The 19,285-nt window shown below is 36.7% G+C and overlaps 3 protein-coding genes across 13 annotated transcripts in view; 2 read left to right on the forward strand and 1 right to left on the reverse strand.

Moving 5' to 3' along the window:
- LOC115564197 (uncharacterized) overlaps positions 1-19,285 on the forward strand; it is a 104,805-nt gene that overhangs the window by 59,467 nt on the left and 26,053 nt on the right. The gene's annotated exons all lie outside the window — the stretch shown is intronic.
- Nckx30C (solute carrier family 24 member Nckx30C) overlaps positions 1-19,285 on the forward strand; it is a 41,488-nt gene that overhangs the window by 12,935 nt on the left and 9,268 nt on the right. For 3 of the 11 annotated variants that reach the window (XM_089257639.1, XM_089257640.1, XM_089257647.1), the window contains 3 exons: positions 2,310-2,926; positions 13,357-13,579; positions 18,557-18,750. In XM_089257639.1, coding sequence (XP_089113765.1) covers positions 2,310-2,926; positions 13,357-13,579; positions 18,557-18,750 — 1,034 coding nt within the window. The remainder of the gene's footprint in view (positions 1-2,309; positions 2,927-13,356; positions 13,580-18,556; positions 18,751-19,285) is intronic. The other 8 variants (XM_089257637.1, XM_089257641.1, XM_089257638.1 and 5 more) reach the window with 6 other exon arrangements.
- LOC108650049 (uncharacterized) lies at positions 8,071-9,763 on the reverse strand. The gene has a single exon (XM_018099174.3). It carries the CDS (start codon positions 9,231-9,233, stop codon positions 8,583-8,585), a length of 651 nt encoding a protein of 216 aa, XP_017954663.1. The 5' UTR covers positions 9,234-9,763; the 3' UTR covers positions 8,071-8,582.

The following is a 19,285-nucleotide window of genomic DNA, read 5'->3' on the forward strand; positions in this document are numbered from 1 at the left end:
GCGATCTAAGCTGAGCATAATCATCGGATTTGATGATTAATGACATTGAAACCTGTTGATAGAGTTTTTCCAATCATCATTTTAAATATATGTACATATGTATATAAAAAAAAACAATTAGCGATAATTTCGTTGAGTAAAGTCCCGTTAAAGTTAAAAGCCGAAAGGTAAGACCCATGCGAATCAAACAGATCCACAGCAAATGCTGCAATCGTCATTCATTAAGCATTTGGCAGGTGATTCATTTGAAGCATTGAATAATAGCGCACGTTCCTCAGTTGAGTGTAATTTAAAACTGATTTGGGGGCGAGTCGGGAATGAGGCGATGGCTGCCTGCAACACCTTCTGAAAGCTGGGTTAACCACTGTGTGTGAGTGTGGGTGGGTGGGTTGCTTGGGTGTGTACAGCCCGTTAGCCGCATGCAAATCACAAGTGAGTCCGACTCTCAGCAGAAACCGAGAAACCGGTTTTATATCTAGCACGACTCGAGCTCTTGGTTGACCGAGGCCCAACTGCTACAGTGAGTCAACAACAATGAGGCGACGAGCCGACTCAATTTTAAACCAAGAACAAAGTATAAATACGATGAAACAATGCCACAACATAATCGACCCTCGCTTTGATAAGCGAATTACTCTTATTCAAATAAGAATAATAAAACTTCAGGCGGTATTATGAAAAAGCGAAAGTTTTTTTTTTTTTTTTTGCTTTGTGCAGTCTAAGTGACAAACCAGGCAAAGAACAATGACTTAGACGATAGCCAGCTATGAATACCGACCGATCGATACGCTGTAATCAGCAACATGAAGCAACTCTGCATTAAGATAAGCTTATATTAAATAACAAAGTAAATTTGGATCCCAACGGATTGGAATGGAATTCATTTTTAATTTAATTTAAGATATTAAAATAAATATATATATACATACGAATTTAGTATTTGTCAAACTATATCTAAACTGTCAAATAATTAATAGAATCTAAAACAAATCATTTCTCCGCTCGAGCCCAGCTATACTCAGAATGCAGGAGATTTCGAGCATTGCTTATACATTACATATGCAAACACCAATTGGTATACCCCTTCATCACACACCCAAAAGTGCTGGGTGTGTGAAATGACATGAATCAGTCAAGAATCAGTGTTTTTTGCTCCAGGCGATTAAAAACGCGCCGATTATTTGCTTAGCACACGCGCCAAAACGATTGCTCATACAAAGGAAAAAATGAGCACTGCAAAAATACCGCAAATTAATGATAAACATTAACATTTGCCATTATCGACTCCAATTGAGAAGTTGCATTTGTTGCTGTTGCAATTGTAGTCGCGATTTGCTAATTGTTGCAAAATGTGCTGCATAATTTTGCGGTTAATTGCCACGGCGAATCGCGCGCTTCTCAAAAGGTGCCGACTACGAAACGTTTTAGCAGCGATTTGCACGCGTTTATCTTCTTCTTTTTTTGTCATCCAGCAAAAGGTCGTGCTATTTAATTGTGGATGTGTAATTGGGGAATAGTAGTAACCGTAGCTCCACTCATCTGATGCGCAAGGTGTGCTAATGCCTAGATATATCTATGTATTATTGTAATATGGGCATTTATGTTTCTGTAATGTTGCCTCTAAGTGTCTTGGGAGCGTTTCCTCTGTGCTAACTAAAGGTCAGGCTTCCTCAACTATTCGCAATGACAAATTCGGCACGTTCACTGAATATTTATTTAGCAAGCTTTCAGGCATTCGAGATATTATGTTTTTCTTTTTTCATGAATTATTTGTATTGATAGGGTAAATTTTATGACTATTTATGACTAAAATATGTAACGAATTACCTGGTAAACATCTTAACTTCCAATGCAATAGCTGTTCTAGTGCAGAATACTTTCTAATAGTTCCCTTTGGCTCCTGGGAATAATAGCAAATATAAATCAGTTAATAAACATTTTAAAACTGGGAATGATTACTATAGCTATGATGTGAACAATAATAATAATAAGAATGCCAAAAATCTCATTTGATATTTACTAAAAATCGATAACACCATCCGTATTATCGATGAGCATGTTTGCGATAGATCGCTGGATGTGATGTTCCGTTAGTGAACTGAAAGATAGATATTCTTTCACTTGACCTATCTTCTATGTTTTAATAATAATTTAATTTTATTAATAGTGATAGTGATAGTGCGAATAATAATGATAGGGGCATACTCATACTCAGTGTAAATTCTAATAATACCACGTTATTGACTAGAGCTATAGGCAATTATTTGTAATTAATTCTAACGAATTTCTGTTTTTGTCTTTCGTTGCAGACTCGCTAACCGACAGTTCAAACACCACGAAAACGCCATTATTTCCAAAGGATCTATTCACGAAAGAACAGCTTGAGAACGGCGCTGTCATCCTGCACATTATCGGAGTTATTTACATGTTTGTGGCGCTGGCAATTGTCTGCGATGAATTCTTCGTGCCTTCCCTTGACGTAATCATTGAAAAGCTCGGCATCACGGACGATGTGGCCGGCGCAACGTTTATGGCGGCGGGTGGCAGTGCACCAGAGCTCTTCACGAGTGTCATTGGCGTTTTCGTGTCGTTCGACGATGTTGGCATTGGTACGATTGTGGGATCCGCTGTCTTCAACATCCTGTTTGTCATTGGAATGTGTGCGCTGTTCTCGCGAACGGTACTCTCGCTGACCTGGTGGCCTCTGTTCCGCGACTGCTCATTCTACAGCATCAGCCTGCTGGTGCTGATCTATTTTTTTCGCGACAATCGCATCTTCTGGTGGGAGGCGCTCATCCTATTTACCATATACATTGCCTATGTGACCTTCATGAAGTGGAACGTGCAGGTGGAGCATTGCGTCAAGAAGATGATTACCAAAAACAAGGTGACTCGCGTCCGAAGTACAGATCAACTTATGCCTGCAGTAAGTAGTTGGGAAGTTTTTTTGCAAAATCAAAAATCAAAAATGAAAAAAAGAGAATACTCAAAAATTTGTAATCAAAAAAGTCGTTCAAGAGAAAGCGAAATTGCAAAATGTCTGCAAGATCCTTTGCCGGGAATATGAGTTTTTCTTTACTTAGACGCCTTATCGTTTCCCGTTTGAATTCTCGTTTGCTTTGGCCTAGTTACTTTCCATGCATTTTCCACAAGAATGGGGCCAAACAGTCGAACAGGTGTCTGCTAGCCACTATGACTAAGGGCGAACGATCGAGAGACTGCAGTCTTATATATACAATATATTTGATAACTGCATGACTAACACCTTATTTAGCTTTGGCTTGGCATTGAAATCCACTTGCTGATGCTGATGATGTTGATGCTGATGCTGATCATGATGATGAGTTGACAATAATTGAATTTCACCTTTGAGTTTTAGCTCAAAAACAGATTGAATTGAGTGTAAATGGTTGATATTTGTTTTCGTGAAACCAGTTCCGGGAACTGAAAGCGATCAATGTCTGTCAGGGTCAACCAGAGAGAAGGAAACTGAACGAGAGGGAGAGAGAGAGAGAGAGAGAGAGGGAGAGGGACAGATAGACTGCAGGTGAGACGTGAAGAAAACTGTTAGCCAATTTCATGACATTTTTTAAATATGTAAGTTGGCTCATGCCAAATGACGCATACTAATAAGGTATTTAGCAGCACTGGTCGACTGTTTGGTCTTACGCGTAGCGTATCGCCTTCTGAAAACTATCTAACCACATGTATGCTATGCTATCTCTAATTTAATCCTATCTATTATAGCTCTGAACTATTCTTTAGTTTCTTAGTGCTTAGCTTCGTTTAGTATTTTCTCTTATTATTTTGCCTCTTTCCAACACTTTCTCATTTGCTATGCCTCTTACGACTGGTTTAACCATACTGACACATTTACACAGCTACACATACACACCCACACACACAAACACACAGCAGCTGTCACACCCACACGCACACACACAGCAAACACTTTGTATGCCGCCAATCGCAACTGCACACACACACACACACACACGCTCGCACAGCTTGAACCTGAATATGATCTGAACTTGATTCTGGATTCTAGCTTAATTTCTCTCTCGCTCACGCATGTGCTCAGCATTTTTGGGCTCTTTATTAGCTGCACATCCACATCATAAATATAAATTTAATCACTTGGTCACACACACACGAACAGAGCGTAAAATGGCTAACGTCAAATGACCTCAACAAAATGGCGCAAGTATTCGCTTCATTCCTCAAGTCTCTGGAATATTTGGTATATTTATTCTTTTTCTAGCTCAATATCAATTTTACCGAGAATTCGAAATTTATACAATTGAAAAATATTTGAATTCAATGTTTTAATAATAGATAAACAGTTTCGATCATTTTCTTAACAAACTCTTTCTGTCATATATACATACATATATGTATATGTATACATATATATATATATATATATATATATTTAATTGTTAAATTGCATTATTTATATAAAATAATATTCAAAATGATTTAGAATTATCAGCTCTCGACTTGGAATCATTTTATTTGTTAATTTGTACTTGGTGGATCGTTTGTGTTGGAGGCGGTGGGGGTCTACGCGGTGGTGCCTTCTTGAGTGATAGGTAGTTGGAGTCGAGTACTGGTTCATCACCGCAACCCAAATTCTGCTTCGATTTGGCTCCGTTGAGCCCGCTGGCTTGTGACGACATGGGCTCTTTACGTTTTGAGTGGTTGGAGTAAGACAACGTAGCTGGCGGTCCATCTACAGTGTCCAGTTCCTTGTAGGATTTGCCCTCTTTGAGCTGCAGGTCCACCTCGGCTTTGGTGTTGGTCAATTTCTGCCATAGAATCAGATTGAAGGACTGGAAGTCGATGAATATGTACCTGATGATGCGATAGAGGACTAGATATCCAACGATTAGGTATAAGACTTGCTCTGAATGCGTAAAGAAGTAAATGAACGGGTCATTCTTGACATCGATCTCGAACCAGACGAGAAGTAGAGGCACAAACAGCACCCAATAGGCGACTATTGTACACACTTCCACAATTTGCTTTCCAAACATTTTTGCAACGAGCGCCCGAACAGCTTGCCCTCAGTTATACGACTGATCCGTGGGTATAGTGAAAGCTTCCACTCGTGTATATAGGCAATGTGGGCTGATCGATATGCATTCGCGATAAGTCTATAATAAGGGTAGCTATTTTCAATAAGGTGAGCAAGATTATGTATTCATGTTGCTTATGAACCATAAAGTGTTTTTTTTTTTTTTATACAAAACTATTTATTTGTTATGGTGAAGCATTTTATTTCGAGAGATTTGTATATCCTTTGAGATCTACATATTTATTTCGATTTTGTAAGGTATTCAAACTACGACAACTTCAGATAAGTTTTCAAATCATACACTTCAACTTGAACACTTATTATTTTAAATAAGTTACAAAATATTTAATGTAATAGATACATAATTATGATAAAATATAAAAGAGTACAAAGTTAAACATGATTGATGCTCTGTTCATAGGACGGAGGCGGCGTTCTCCCTTGACAACACCCATCGCTCAATGGCTGAATTCTCTCGGGTTGTTGAATAACGCCACAAGTCTCCAAATTTTCCCGCTCCACTGTAGCAGGAGTGTTCATCTGCTCCAGCTCCGTCATTGGCGTAACATTGGTATCGTAATATTGTCGCTCATGATTAATCATATTCGATATTGCGGGATTATGGGTGACCCACATTTTCATTGAGTAGGTTTTAAGCTTTAGATAAATGAGCACTATTATTATGTAGACAACCAGATAAAAGGCGGCCAATCCCAGCGCCAGGGCACATACATCCTTAATCGATAAAAAGAGTTCGCTATCATCCCATTTAACCCAACCCCACTGAACGCACTGCACTGCTATCATGGGCGATAAGACAAACCAGTACAGAACGAAGATGAAGATCTCCACAATTCTTTTCTGTATCATGTTTGTTTTTCACTTCGATCTTGCTTAGCGTAGACGTGAGCTGCACTCGGGTTCCTTTAGACAACTAATTGCGTGGAACCATTTAAATTTCTTTCCTTAAGCTTGAGTAAAGCTCGGTCACTCAGTTTATGCAGTGACTAATAATGGGTTTCTGTGGCTGCTTAAAATAGCTCATGGAAATATCAATAATTTCAATAAGTGTCGCACATTGTTTTATTGTTCTGATTACATAATTATTAAACAATCAATCAAACCACAATTCAGAACCAATTCTTCATCTTGGTCATTAAAGTTCCCTTTTCAGAGTCAACCTTCTTATTGGATAACTTCTCATTGCTTATATACATCTGCTTGCGTTTTGCTAACTTGGCCTTTTCCAACTTTTTGATTCTCTTGTAAGCGCACATTACGATCCGATAGAATCCCGCGAAGAACAGAATATTCAATATCACGAAGACAAACGCAGCAACGATTGTTTTCTCCAAATCCAATCCATCATAATATACCCAATTCTTCTTTACGAATATCGAATACATAAAGGGCGTAAAGTTAAACCAATAGGCGTGCACCACGAATATTTCCAAAAAGGTCTTCTCAAACATCATGGAAGCTTGCTTTATAGTTGAGCGAATGCTTCGAACTGATTCAATGAAATGAGGTTGCACAGCTCAAGTATTTATAAGAGTTATTATTAATTGTAACTCTAACTAATAATACATATACATATATAATGCGACGATGGCGGCTGACTCCACTACTTAGAAACAGAATTTCTCTTTCTGAGTAATACTTGACCGCTTCTACGACTTCTACGCTATCAATATAATTAACAATTGTGTTGGAGTAAACGATCTGCCACGACTTCTATACGCCAGTGGACGTGGGCGCATAATATATTATTTTAGCCGATCCTCATTAGGAATATACAGGAACGTAGCTATCGATTTGGCTCATTCACGCACTTTAATGTTGTAATAACGATCTGAAAGTTTCATGGGCACAGTCCATCAACAAGAAAAGTTATTAAGCAATTTATTTTCCATAGTAAGCCCACACTGCAGCCAATGCGTGTTGTGACATATCAATTCTCCGAATAGTTCAGGGGATTTCGTGGTCGAGCCTCGACTAGATCTTTCTTACTTTTTATACTTGAATAGAGAGCGTCAATAGTTACTCAAGAATCAGCGCCACCAAAAGGGAAAACTAATACATTTTTCATATAAATTTTATTATTATTATTTATTTTATTTTTTTTTTTTCAAAATGTTTTTTTTTTTTTTTTTTTTTTTTTTTTGTATTTTTACTCTTTGCTAACGAATACAATAAAATATTAAAATCCTTTTCGGATCTTTGATATTACATTCGGTTTCTTCGCTTTATCCGCATTACCCTTGTATTGTGCTTCAATATCCGCTTTATCGGATTTATACTTTGCTTTAACTGTTTCTAATTTTCTCGTATAGAGCTTCTCCAATTCCTTGAAGCCATACATAACTAGCCGATAGAACATAACATACACTATAATATCCAGTAATACGAATATGAGCACAGGCGTTAACGTTTTTCCAAGCTGACCAAAGTTTAATCTCAAATAATGTTTATTTGTAAGTGATTTATATATGTAGGGCGTAAAATTCAGCCAATATAAGATGACGGTAAATAATTCAATAAACCTTTTCTCGAACATGTTTGGGACTTGCTTTGCCTTTGAGCGAATGCCACGAACTGATTTTCTTCAAAGATAGTCGCCTCAAATGGTTCATTTATTTTAATCATACAGGCACATACATATAAAAATTCCATATGATGTATTATTATTTAAGAATTCATGCGGTTGTATGGAATGTTTATATATAATAACAGCTCGATGTTGAATTCAACCCCAAGGCACCATTTGCATAAGAGCCAGACGCAAACATTTATATTATACCGATGTCTCAGATGTAGTCGTACTTACTTTTGCTTAAAAATGATTCTTATAAGCCATTCAGGAATTTGATGCCATACTTATCGATGGTAAAAGCCTTTTTTGATTTCCACCATATAAGAAAATATAACTATTTGGGTAACTGGTTCTTTAAATCGTGAACATTTTTATTATAGAGTATATTATATAACATAACATACGATATATGTATATATGTATATAAATATTTCAATGGATAAGCAGCCAACAATTTGATTGTTTTCTGAACTTAGAACTAGGTAATAAATATATGTCTATGCCTGTAAAGATGACTCGCAGAAACTATATTCGTATTAGCTATATTCGTATTTGCTAGCTAATATAAAAATATGAAGAAAACATAAAATATTTGCTTATATTGCTTTAAGATTTCACTAAATGATCTATTCCTGTTACAGGAACAGCTAACATTAGAGTTGTTTCGCGTCGTTTTGATAACAGTAGTTCAAGAGCTAAACATTCTACTGAATTGATTGAACTTTTCATGGCCTAATTGTGAGGATCGGAATAACTGATCAATAAGCGATGTCGATCTCGACTCGAAAAAGCAAACAATCGGATTTCGCACATCTACGTAAATAATTCTTCTAAGCTTGGGTTGGTCTTTGGTTCTTTGGCTAATGCTAATACTTGATGCGAACTACATTTCGCTCCTCCAGCTCCTCCATATTATATCTTGGGTCTGATCTGCTGGGAGGTGCCCATCAGGACGTCGGGCGACATGATGATGCCGTGGCTCAGCTTGCGGGCCAGCCCAGGGGTGCGGGGCGGCGTCGAAGGCACGGGCGGAGCACACCTCAGACTCGGCGTGGGGCTGGAGATAGGCTGCTGTGGCTGCCGAAGGTGCGAATGGGGCAACGTGGCGCTGCGCAGCGGCCGCGTCTCGTGCTTGATGTGTATGCGTGCCAAGTCGCTTTCCACAAGCAGCGGATGACTAATCGTGCGTATGACCTTGGGCGTTTGATCCTTGACTGCGACGGGGCCATCAACCATATCGATGTTCTCTGTGGATACGGCCTGATAGTGTGATTTATCCTTGAGCTGCGATTCGGGATCCTCCTGGGTCTTCTTCAGCTTATGCCACATCTTCACGTCACAGACTTTCAGCTTCATATAGATGAAGATCACAATCCGATAAAAGGTCACGTAGCCAGCGAGCAGGCAGAGCGCGAAGGTGGCGTGATCCGAGAACGATTGAAATGGAATGTTCAGATCCCAGCGTATCCAATTTTGTGTCTTGCAATATTGATAGATGGCTGGCGTAATAACCATCCAATAGAAGAGCAGTGTGAACAGTTCAATAATCCTTTTTTGAAACATTGTTGATATTTATCTCTGTGTGCACGGTTGTATTCACTGTTAGTCCAAGAAAACCCGCGCGAACGCTTCTTGCTCCGTTTCGAAAATGTATTCGTTGCGTTTGGGTTCAGATTCGTTACTAAATGATGTGCACAGAGCGCATAACCCAGCTATATAATACAAATCAACGATCAATGCAGCCAGCCCGTCAACCCAGCTGAAAGCCCGACTTGAGCAGACAGAGAGCGACATACGAAGTGTGTCTGTGCGAGAGTGAGAGAGCGAGAGAGAGAGCGAGAGAGATAGACAGACACAAAGACTCTCTGACTCAAACGGCAGCGATTCGCGAGTTATCTGTGCTCAGTGTTAGACAAGCTCTTGGATGGGGTTGCTTTTTGTTGTCGTTTTGTTTTTATTTTATATTTATCGATATCAGCTGGCTATATATATACATTAGTCGTATCACTATATCGTCGTGAACGTAAACAAAATCCCTGGAATAAGTGCATTAATTCTTGGAACTGGTTTTTGGGCTCTACCCCTTAGAGACAGGTGACAAGTGCACAGCTTATGCATATATTATACATATATGTATATGTGTGTGTGTAATATATATTTATATGAATGTATTTTGTATGAAAACAGGTTGAGTGACAAATTGAGTCGTGTTGTGAGTTTTTTTTACTTGGTATATTCGAGCAGGTTCATTGTATATTTTGCAATTTACATTTCTTAGATCATTGGCTCGACTTTGTCTTCGATTTGTTTTTAGTTTTATTTTGCTTTTGCCTTTGCCTTTGCTTTTGTGACGTGTTTTGGCGAAATTTTTCAAGTTAAGCTCAGTTTTTGAAATAGTGATTCATGCGAGCTTAAATTTAATTTATTATACGATTAAAACACCTGTAGTAACTGAGGGTTGCGTTAATGATTTTTTACTTGTTATTTATATTTCTTCTTGCTGCTGTAGTAACATGCTTTTGGCATGATTTCACAGGTCTTGAAATACAAAGAGAGAAAGATATCAATTGCCAGCAATTTTGCTGTCAAAGTCTATCAAAATAAAGTGTTAATTCGATGGAGCCGCTTTAAAGGCACTCGTTAGCTATCGCTTTAGCTCAATCTATGACTATTTATACACAGCCGAGCTGTTTACTTCATAGGTCCTCGTCTAGTTGGAGTCATTGCCGAGCCGTTTTTGCTCGTGTATCGTAGCTGGTATGAGTCGTAGGCTACCTATCTATCTGTCTCATTCAATCGTTCGGCAAAAACAACATGACTGGCCATTAATTAGCATTACAATCAGCATTGAGGTAGTTCACCTGGGCACGAGCCAACGCGCTAATTGGCCAGAGGCTAGTTAGTTGGAGGCTAGTTTCTGTTGATCTTGAATTGCCCTACACAGACCCAGTTCTGCGAAGTAGAGTCGGTGTTATATAAGTAACATATATATATATGTGCATATGTTTGCTCCACTTATTATGAATGGGCTGCGTTGTGACTGGACACGCTGCAAACAAATACTCTTTTCATTATATACATCACATACATAAGTATATCAAAGCACTTCTGTAGTCTACAAATAGAAGTTCAGACAGTTCAGAGATTGAAGTTTCTTTAAGCTGGAATTTCATCTGCTCAAACGTGTGGATTAAACAAACGCATACCATACCATACCAGATAGCTAAATAGAGACTTGAATCTTGAACAAGAATTTTCTAATCACAAATTACTCTGCCTTTATATAAATATCAGCTTTGGAAAGAATTTCTTAATCGGGAATTGCTCAGGCAACACGATTATAAAATCTATGCATAAATTCTATTATCGAATTCTTCTGCAAAAAAAAAAAAAAAAATGTATACATATAACCATATAAAAAGAGAAAAAAATATTTGTATGATTATATACATTCAAGAATAGTTATACAAATACTTGATTCTTTTAATCTGGCATTTAACAAGAATTTTCTGATTCTTTCCAGAATAATTAAACAAGTAATTTCATCTATTATTAAGTTAATAATATAAGACGACTTATGAACATGCTAAACTGTATGATGATACAGATATTATAAGCATAACAAAAAGAATTATCGAAACTGTTTATAATTATTTACTATTGGGAATAATTTGTATTTTTTGTATATTTCATTTATTTATACATATGTATGTATATCGATTGTAATTTACTAGAATCTTGAGCTTTTCAATTTGAATGGTATGCAAAACGGCTTAGTATATCCCATGTACTATCTATATAATATACGATTCCTATAACCCCAGCTTGGTTTTTATGAATGAAATACGTTCGGTATAAACCTGTTCCGTGAATACTTGAAGAAATTATCACACGTGCCCGTCCATTTTATGAATGGAATACGATCTGGATAGACGTGTTCTATAAACGTATGCACAACACTTTACATATCAGTCACACACACACACACCACACGCACACACACGCGAATACTTACTCACACTTGTTTTAAATATAGTACGTGTAATATATGTATTTATAAAGAATTTTCTTTTACGTACTTGACATGTATCTACTATGTATATTTAACTAATTATCACCCGATAGCCATATACTAACCATATTAGTCATTCAGCATTTTCATAAGTATATTTAGCTAGCGATCATTTTGATTATAATTTTTCTAATATTATATTGCTCTCCTCTCGCACTTCTAGCGCTTTCTTTGGCCAGTCTTGAGTGTGAACTTCAAGTTTATCGGTTCCTTTATTTGAATTACATTTCAAGCAAACAAAAACAACTTCTAATGTTTCATTTGAGTTTCTGTGTTTACTTTTTTGATTATAGTGAAGGCAAAATGAAATACAACAAAACTTCCCACTGCGCTTTGATAAATAAAAAAAAAAAAAAGTATATATATGTACATTTTTTTCCTAATCAACCAAAAATATACGAAAAAAGTCATTGAATACTGAAGCTTGTATGTATACTTAAAAAACAGTTGCAAAATCTAAAAGAAAAAACTATAAATTTTTTGTATGATATTTTAGTTGTACTAAGAACCGTAACTTTTTTTGAAATGTATAAAAAATTTGTTTATTTATACTTTATGATTTGGATGAACCAGCAAAGCAAACCACCTGAAAATGTACCAGAATTAGTGGAATGCGAAGCCACACAATCCACTGTGGTGTTGGCCAATGGCCACTGAGCCTGCTATTTCACACCCGATGCATCCAGTTGTAGGCACCCAAACTATCCAAATCCTGTTGTACATAAACATCAATTGAAACTTTCCATAAAAGTGTTCACACTCTTGCCATGCATTCATCTTTGCTGCACACGAACCAGACTTTCCTTATGCCTGGCAGACTTGTAAGCTTCCACTAGAAAACCTCTCGAAGTGGACATGGCGATATGACCTACGACCTTTACGGAACCCGGTACATGGCTGCTCCCAGAGCTGCCCAGAGTAGAGATCCCCCAGCTGTAGTCGGTCCGCTTGACTGTGAAATACTCTCTTACACGTTGCTTGAATTTCTGTGTATTACGTGTTGACGTGTTGTGGTTATATTACACGATCTTAATTTCCTGATATCGTTTCTTTGGTTAACTTTTCGTTGTTTATTGTTTCGAAATATTGGCTACATTTAATTGCACTTAACAATTCGATTAGCCTTTAAGCAATACAACAGCTGAGAACAAGAACAACAACTAAAACTACAACTACAACAATTACAACAAAGTACATACAGCAGCTACTACAACAATCTAACATCAACGCTATCTATACACTGTACTGTAAATTTATACAAATTGCAATAATAAACTTTTCTTCTTCTTCTTTTCACCTTTTTCTCAACAACAACAACAACAACAACAATGCTTACCATCAAAATAATATTGAAAAAATAAAACCCAATCGCATTTACACTGCTCTTAAAAAAAAAAAAAAAACAAAACAAAACAAAACAAAAATTAATTAAACTGAAAATACAATTGAAAAACATTTCAATGCTGAAATATCTCAACACAATGCCTAAACGTAACCAAATAACCGTTAACTCTTAACTGTTAACGCAAACGTAACCATAACCGTAACCGTAACCGTAACCGTAACCATAACCGTAACCATACCACCCGTTCCATCGTTCTTCCTTCACTTCAGGGTAATGCGGCCAACTCATCGGAAACGTCAATGGCCACACAGCCGGGCGGTTCGGTGACATCCCGGGCGGCCAGCGAGACCCGCTCGGGTCCAGCCGGTTCGAGCAATGCGGGCGCTACAGGTAATAGCAGTGGTGGGACCGCTGGTAGTACACAGACCGGTGCAAAATTCCGTCATGGCCTATTACAGCTAATGATACACACCATAGATCCACTACACGATGGTAAGTTCGTTTGAGTTTGTCACATTGTGTTTTGCACAAGCCAAAAGAGAATCACTGAAAATGAATCAAATTTAATAATGTGTGCCTAAAATCCCGCCAAACCCTATCCCAAAGACCCCAAATCAAAAGCTCCCGCTTCCCCAAACGTACAAAGCTCCTCCACCGTTAACGCTTACATTCAAAAACAAAAGCAATTACATTATACCAACTACTTATACTATATATAATTTACTTGATTCCTTAAAAAAGAAAAACGTTTGTCTTCGGACTTCCGATGTCTTGAATACCCTTGCAGAAGATGGATACATAATTTTTAAAAGCTGAATGGATTCAAATATTCATATGCTCTATGTGAAAAAGCCGTGCTACATTAAATAGAATCATATACAGATGTAGGAAAGTAAATAAATTTCATGAAATCCGACTTTTAGTTGCAACTCCCCAGAAAAATGAATTTGTTAAAAAAAGAAAACAATTTGTAACTTAACTTGGAATAAATATGTCTCATATGAATACATTTTATTCGATACTTCCTGAGGTTCCCTAAAACGATTCGTAGGATTTTTAGACATATTGCTCTGTTATGCCAGGCTCTGCATTTTAAGATAAACTGCTTAAATTGAATTAATCTATAATAATCTTCAGATATAACGACCCTAATCGTGGCAATCCTATTGTCTGACTTAGCTGAGTTAGTATTATCTAAATAACGTCACTGCAAGGATATTGAAACCTAGAAAAAAAAAATAAATAAAACGTTGTACTCAGTTCCTTTAAAGTCTGTGTATATTCTGTGTTCCTTCTAATTGGATGTTTGACTTGCTAGCAAAAAGTTACTTACACCTTACTCTCTCTCTCTCTCTCTCTCTCTATGTATATTTATATATTTGGCGATTGTTTATTGTTGTTGTTGTGTTCTTTTTATGTTCGTTCGCTTTGTTTGTTTCTGTTTGTTCGTCTTTGCTGACTTGGCTTTTGCGCTGGTTAGTTTTTAATGCCTGACCTTGAGGCCACTTATCGAATTACCAGAGGCTAGTAGCTCAACCAGACTGAGCGTCGCGTCGTCTCTTCGCGTTACAGCTGTGCCAGCTCTTTGCGCCCAGCCCTATGCCCTAGGTATCTACCCTACCTAGTTCGGCGTGCCGTATCAGGAGGAGGCACGTATTCCACGTCTCCGGCTGAGGCACCGGACGTGCTCGCATTGATTTATTATGTATTAGGTACAGAGCCGACTGGATTGGATTGGGCTGGGCTGGGCTACGCTGGGGCATGGACATATATATGTATGGGGCCGCGTTGCCACGGCAATGGCCCACCGCCCAAGACCAAGACAAACTCGAAACTCAAACTAACTCCAAAGCTTAAACTAAACCGAAGCAAAGTAAGGCAAAGCAAATCAAAGCAAACTAGCCAGGGCCAGTGCGGGCCGGTCCGGGCCGGACCGGGCCGTGGTGTTTCGGTATCAAGGTTTTCCACAGGTACAAAGTGTTAAAATTCTTTTACTAGCTCTTTTTTCTCATTCTCACATGAGGCACACTTAATTGCCAGCGGATATTGCGAGCTTGTGGGAAAATTGAAAATAGAAAATGCGAACAAAAGCCTTAACCTAAAGGAAACTGCATTAGAGCTAATAGCTTTCAGTACAGATAATGCGACTTTAATATCACTTGAATTTAATACCTGATCTAAGGGATAAGATGAAATTACAAAGTTCACAAAATTCCATGCTGTCATCTGGGTATGTAAATTACTTCTAACTTTTCTGGGATCAATAAGTTTCATCTGAAAATTGTCTTTTTAATAAATTATTCTCTAGTTGATATTGATAAGGTTCTCTTTCTTCTATCTCAATTACACTTTGCTCTCACCCAATATATTTTCGATGATATCTTAATAAACTATTATAAATTTGATATTTTACAAATTTTTCAATAATGTTTCAGGTTTTTTTTTTTTCGTCTTCCTCTTCTCTTTAGTTAATGTTCTATTATTATTAAATATTTGCTGTTACAGTTTCAATGCCAATATTTTGAGTTGTGCTGCCTCATTAAATTGCAATTTACTTTTCCATATACCATATTTTTTTCCGCTTAGTCATTTCTTTATATCATTTTGCTACAAACAAATTAAAGATCAAATAAAAATGAAACCAAGTTACGAAAATATTTTATGTTGTTCAATGTCAGTTTGGAGTTACATTTATATACTTATACATATGCGTTATATATTAAACTATATATATGTATGTATCGAAATATTTGATAAATTATATTCGTTAGACATTCCTAGAATGCTGCGTGCAGCTTAGTGCTGACGAAGACACTCGTTTGTATCTATGAGTGGAATACCTAGTCGTATCTGGTATTCGTATCTTTTTATATCTATATAACATAGTAGCTCTAAGATTGTTTCTGTTGCAAACGTTCCATTGCTTCGCTCGCGCATTTGTTCACTCTTTCAGCATCAGTTTTGACGCGTGACAATAACTAAATAATTCATATTGTACATACGACTTATGTATTTATAAATCATCATATATATATTACATATTTATAAACCATGTGTGCATTCAGTGTTGTATGTGTTAATTGTAATCACTTAGCAACTAGTACAATTGGCCTACAAAAATGCTGCTCGAAATTGGCCCGGGCCTGGTACCCAGCCACAATCCATCAGATATTCTGTACTTAATAGCTACGAGTTATTAGCGAGGTGCCTGCATGTATCAACTTGACGTCGACTAGTCGAGCGGGTTGTTTGCTTATTTCTTTTGTTTTATAATTTTTCATTTCTCATTTGTGTTTAGGTCTGAACGTTTAAACATTTACCTATACCATTGGAATGTGCATTGCACTAACGATGTTTACATCTGTTTTCAAATGTGCTTCAATGTAGTATGACATTGTGAGGTTTATCATATGGGATATACCCTGAAACATTACTAAGACAATATTGGGAAGAGCAGTAACATGGAATTTAATTTCCAATCAACTTCAATCACTTATGAGCAGCCTTTGCCATTGTCAATGTTCACAAATTGTTTAAAGTAATTAATTACAATTTTATTACTTGTGATATTCTATAATTTTCGGTAAATTTGTCATATATACTTATTGAGTTCAAGTAAAATATTGCAAAGGAAAGCATAATTTATAAATATAATTTAATATTATCTATACATTTTCGTGTGTTTTAGATTACTGGAAATAAAAAATATAAATTACTTACTACTTAAAGCTTTCTATGCTTCAGCTCAAAAATGTAATTCATAAAAAGTTTGTTGATTTGATATCTGATATTCTGCTTACATAAAATGTAACTGAATTTCACAACACTGCCAATTAGGCTATTGTGATACAGTCTTTGTGAAAAATGTTTTAACACTATCCGAAATGCATAATTACCAACAAGTTTACATAATGTCGTATGCCTAGTTAATATGAATAGCATGTGGTTAACGTGTTTCCGATAGATAATACTCGTGTAAAAAAGTTTGCATAATACAAACAATATATATTTATATACATACGTTTACTAGATCTCGCTAAGTCTAAAATCTTTAGCGTACTGTAACTGTAAGCTAAGCCTAGCTAAGTAACTAAGTCTCTGTCGATATGAACACATATGTATATGTATATACAAAATGTTAGTGCCAAATGCTGTACTATAGATGGGGTGCGCGATGAGCAGCTCTTTAGCGGCAGCAGGCGGTTTATATAGCCCCAGTACGTACCACTTCACGCCACATTGACAACAAACAACAACCAGAAGTACTAAAAATTTAAATAAAATAGAAACCTGTCCGTGTTCCCAAGCCAATATTAATTCGCATTCGCATCAATCCAAAACCTCAAAATTTTCAAAGCCCAAATCTGAAATTTAACTCAAAATGTTCCCAATTCCTAGTGCAAAACACAAGATTGCTGTCACACTCAAAGAAAAAAAAAAAATAAATAAAAATTAATTTGCTAAAAAGTTAGACCAAAAATCCATGAGACTCTGACACGGTAAATATCAGTAGTGTATTCGTTTAGTTGATATATCTAGATTTATTAGTCTTAGATGTAGTTTACTAATGCCCCCAACACCCCGCTCTAACTATCCTCCCTCTCTCTCTCTCTCTCTCTAAACACTCATATCCACTACTACTGCTTCGATTTTAATGCTGTTCTGTGTGCGCGTGTGTGTGGGTGTGTGAGTGTGAATGCGTGCTTGAGTGTGTGTCTGTAAGTCTAAGTCTGTATCTGTATCTGTGCCTATTACACTGTCCTGCTAGCTTTCCAAACTCTCTGAATCGCTCTCTAGTCTGTGCCTCAACTTTAGTTTAGTCTCTAACCTACTAGCTAATACTCTAACTACTGCTACATGCTACTACTATTATAATCAACCTCCAAAATGCTATTTCGCAACTGACATCAACATTTTGTATAAAATATTTTCAATATACTCTTACCCAAAATTATTAATAAAAAGGGCATTTAGCTGCTTGTAAAATAATTTAAAAACCAAAAAATACAAAAAAAAAATCAAATCTAAAAAAAAAATAATGTGAATAATATATTTAACTGGGTTAATTCGTTTTATTCTCATTTTTAATCGATGCAATTTTATTCTTTCTTTCTTCTTCTTTTATTCTTTTATTTTTTGAAAAAAAAAAAAACATATATATAAAAATAAAAACACTTGGATTTTGCGTTGAAAACTCAATTCGTACTGTGTGCAAAAAAAAAAAAAAAAAAAAAAATCAAACTACAAAAACACTACTTGCTACTGCATCAACAACAACAACAACAACAACAACAACCAAACCAACAAACAACAACACACACACGCACACTGTCTCTGTCTCTGTCTCTCTCTCTCTGTCTCTCTACACACACTCTGTGTATGCATATTTTGTTTTCTATGAAAATCGAATCGAAACACCTTCCTCAAAAAAAATTCAAAACAACCCAACACACAATTACAATGACAAAGATGATGTTCCAGGCAAAGTGGACGAGAAGGCAACCCAGCTGCATGCCATTGCCTCGCTTAAGGTGCTGCTGGATGCCACAAAGCCGCAACGCGGTGGCGCCACCACCTCGGCGGCCAATCACGTCAAAATCAATCTCAAGGAAACTACGTTGGCCGATCGCCCCAATGGGAATATCGACACGACGCTCGATTCGGTAAGTCAAACATATTGCGATTTGTCTTGCGATATACCACGATTATATATATATACATGATATGATAATTAAATTTGATTATACTAAAAAAGAAAGTGCTAATGAAATAATTGCTCATGATTTCTAGGCATGATTTACATTCAGTTTTAGTTTCTTTTCAATTGATTTTTTATCGTATTCTGATTTTGATTACGAATTGAACTTTGTCACACACAATGCGCTGCATTCTTCATACAACAAATCGCAGATGAATATCGTATAAATTTGAATATCGTAAAACGTCGAGTACTGTAAGCGTCGAATATCGTATTTTTGAAACAAACCTGCCTACTCCTTAACGTAGTATGTGGACCGTATTTGAGCTACTTTTGAAAATTACGATATTGACGATAGTTTAGGACAAGGTACCCCCACCTTATCGTAAAATGTTAATTGGTTTTTATTGATGTACTTATATCTATATATATATTTTTATTTCCATCGTTTATTGGCCCAACCCCAGTGTTTAGAGCATCAGGTTCAAGCGCGTTACAAT

Source organism: Drosophila navojoa, chromosome 3, assembly GCF_054131105.1.
Source record: "Drosophila navojoa isolate 15081-1374.11 chromosome 3, UAZ_NAV_1.0, whole genome shotgun sequence".
In the NCBI taxonomy this organism is placed as follows: domain Eukaryota; kingdom Metazoa; phylum Arthropoda; class Insecta; order Diptera; family Drosophilidae; genus Drosophila; species Drosophila navojoa.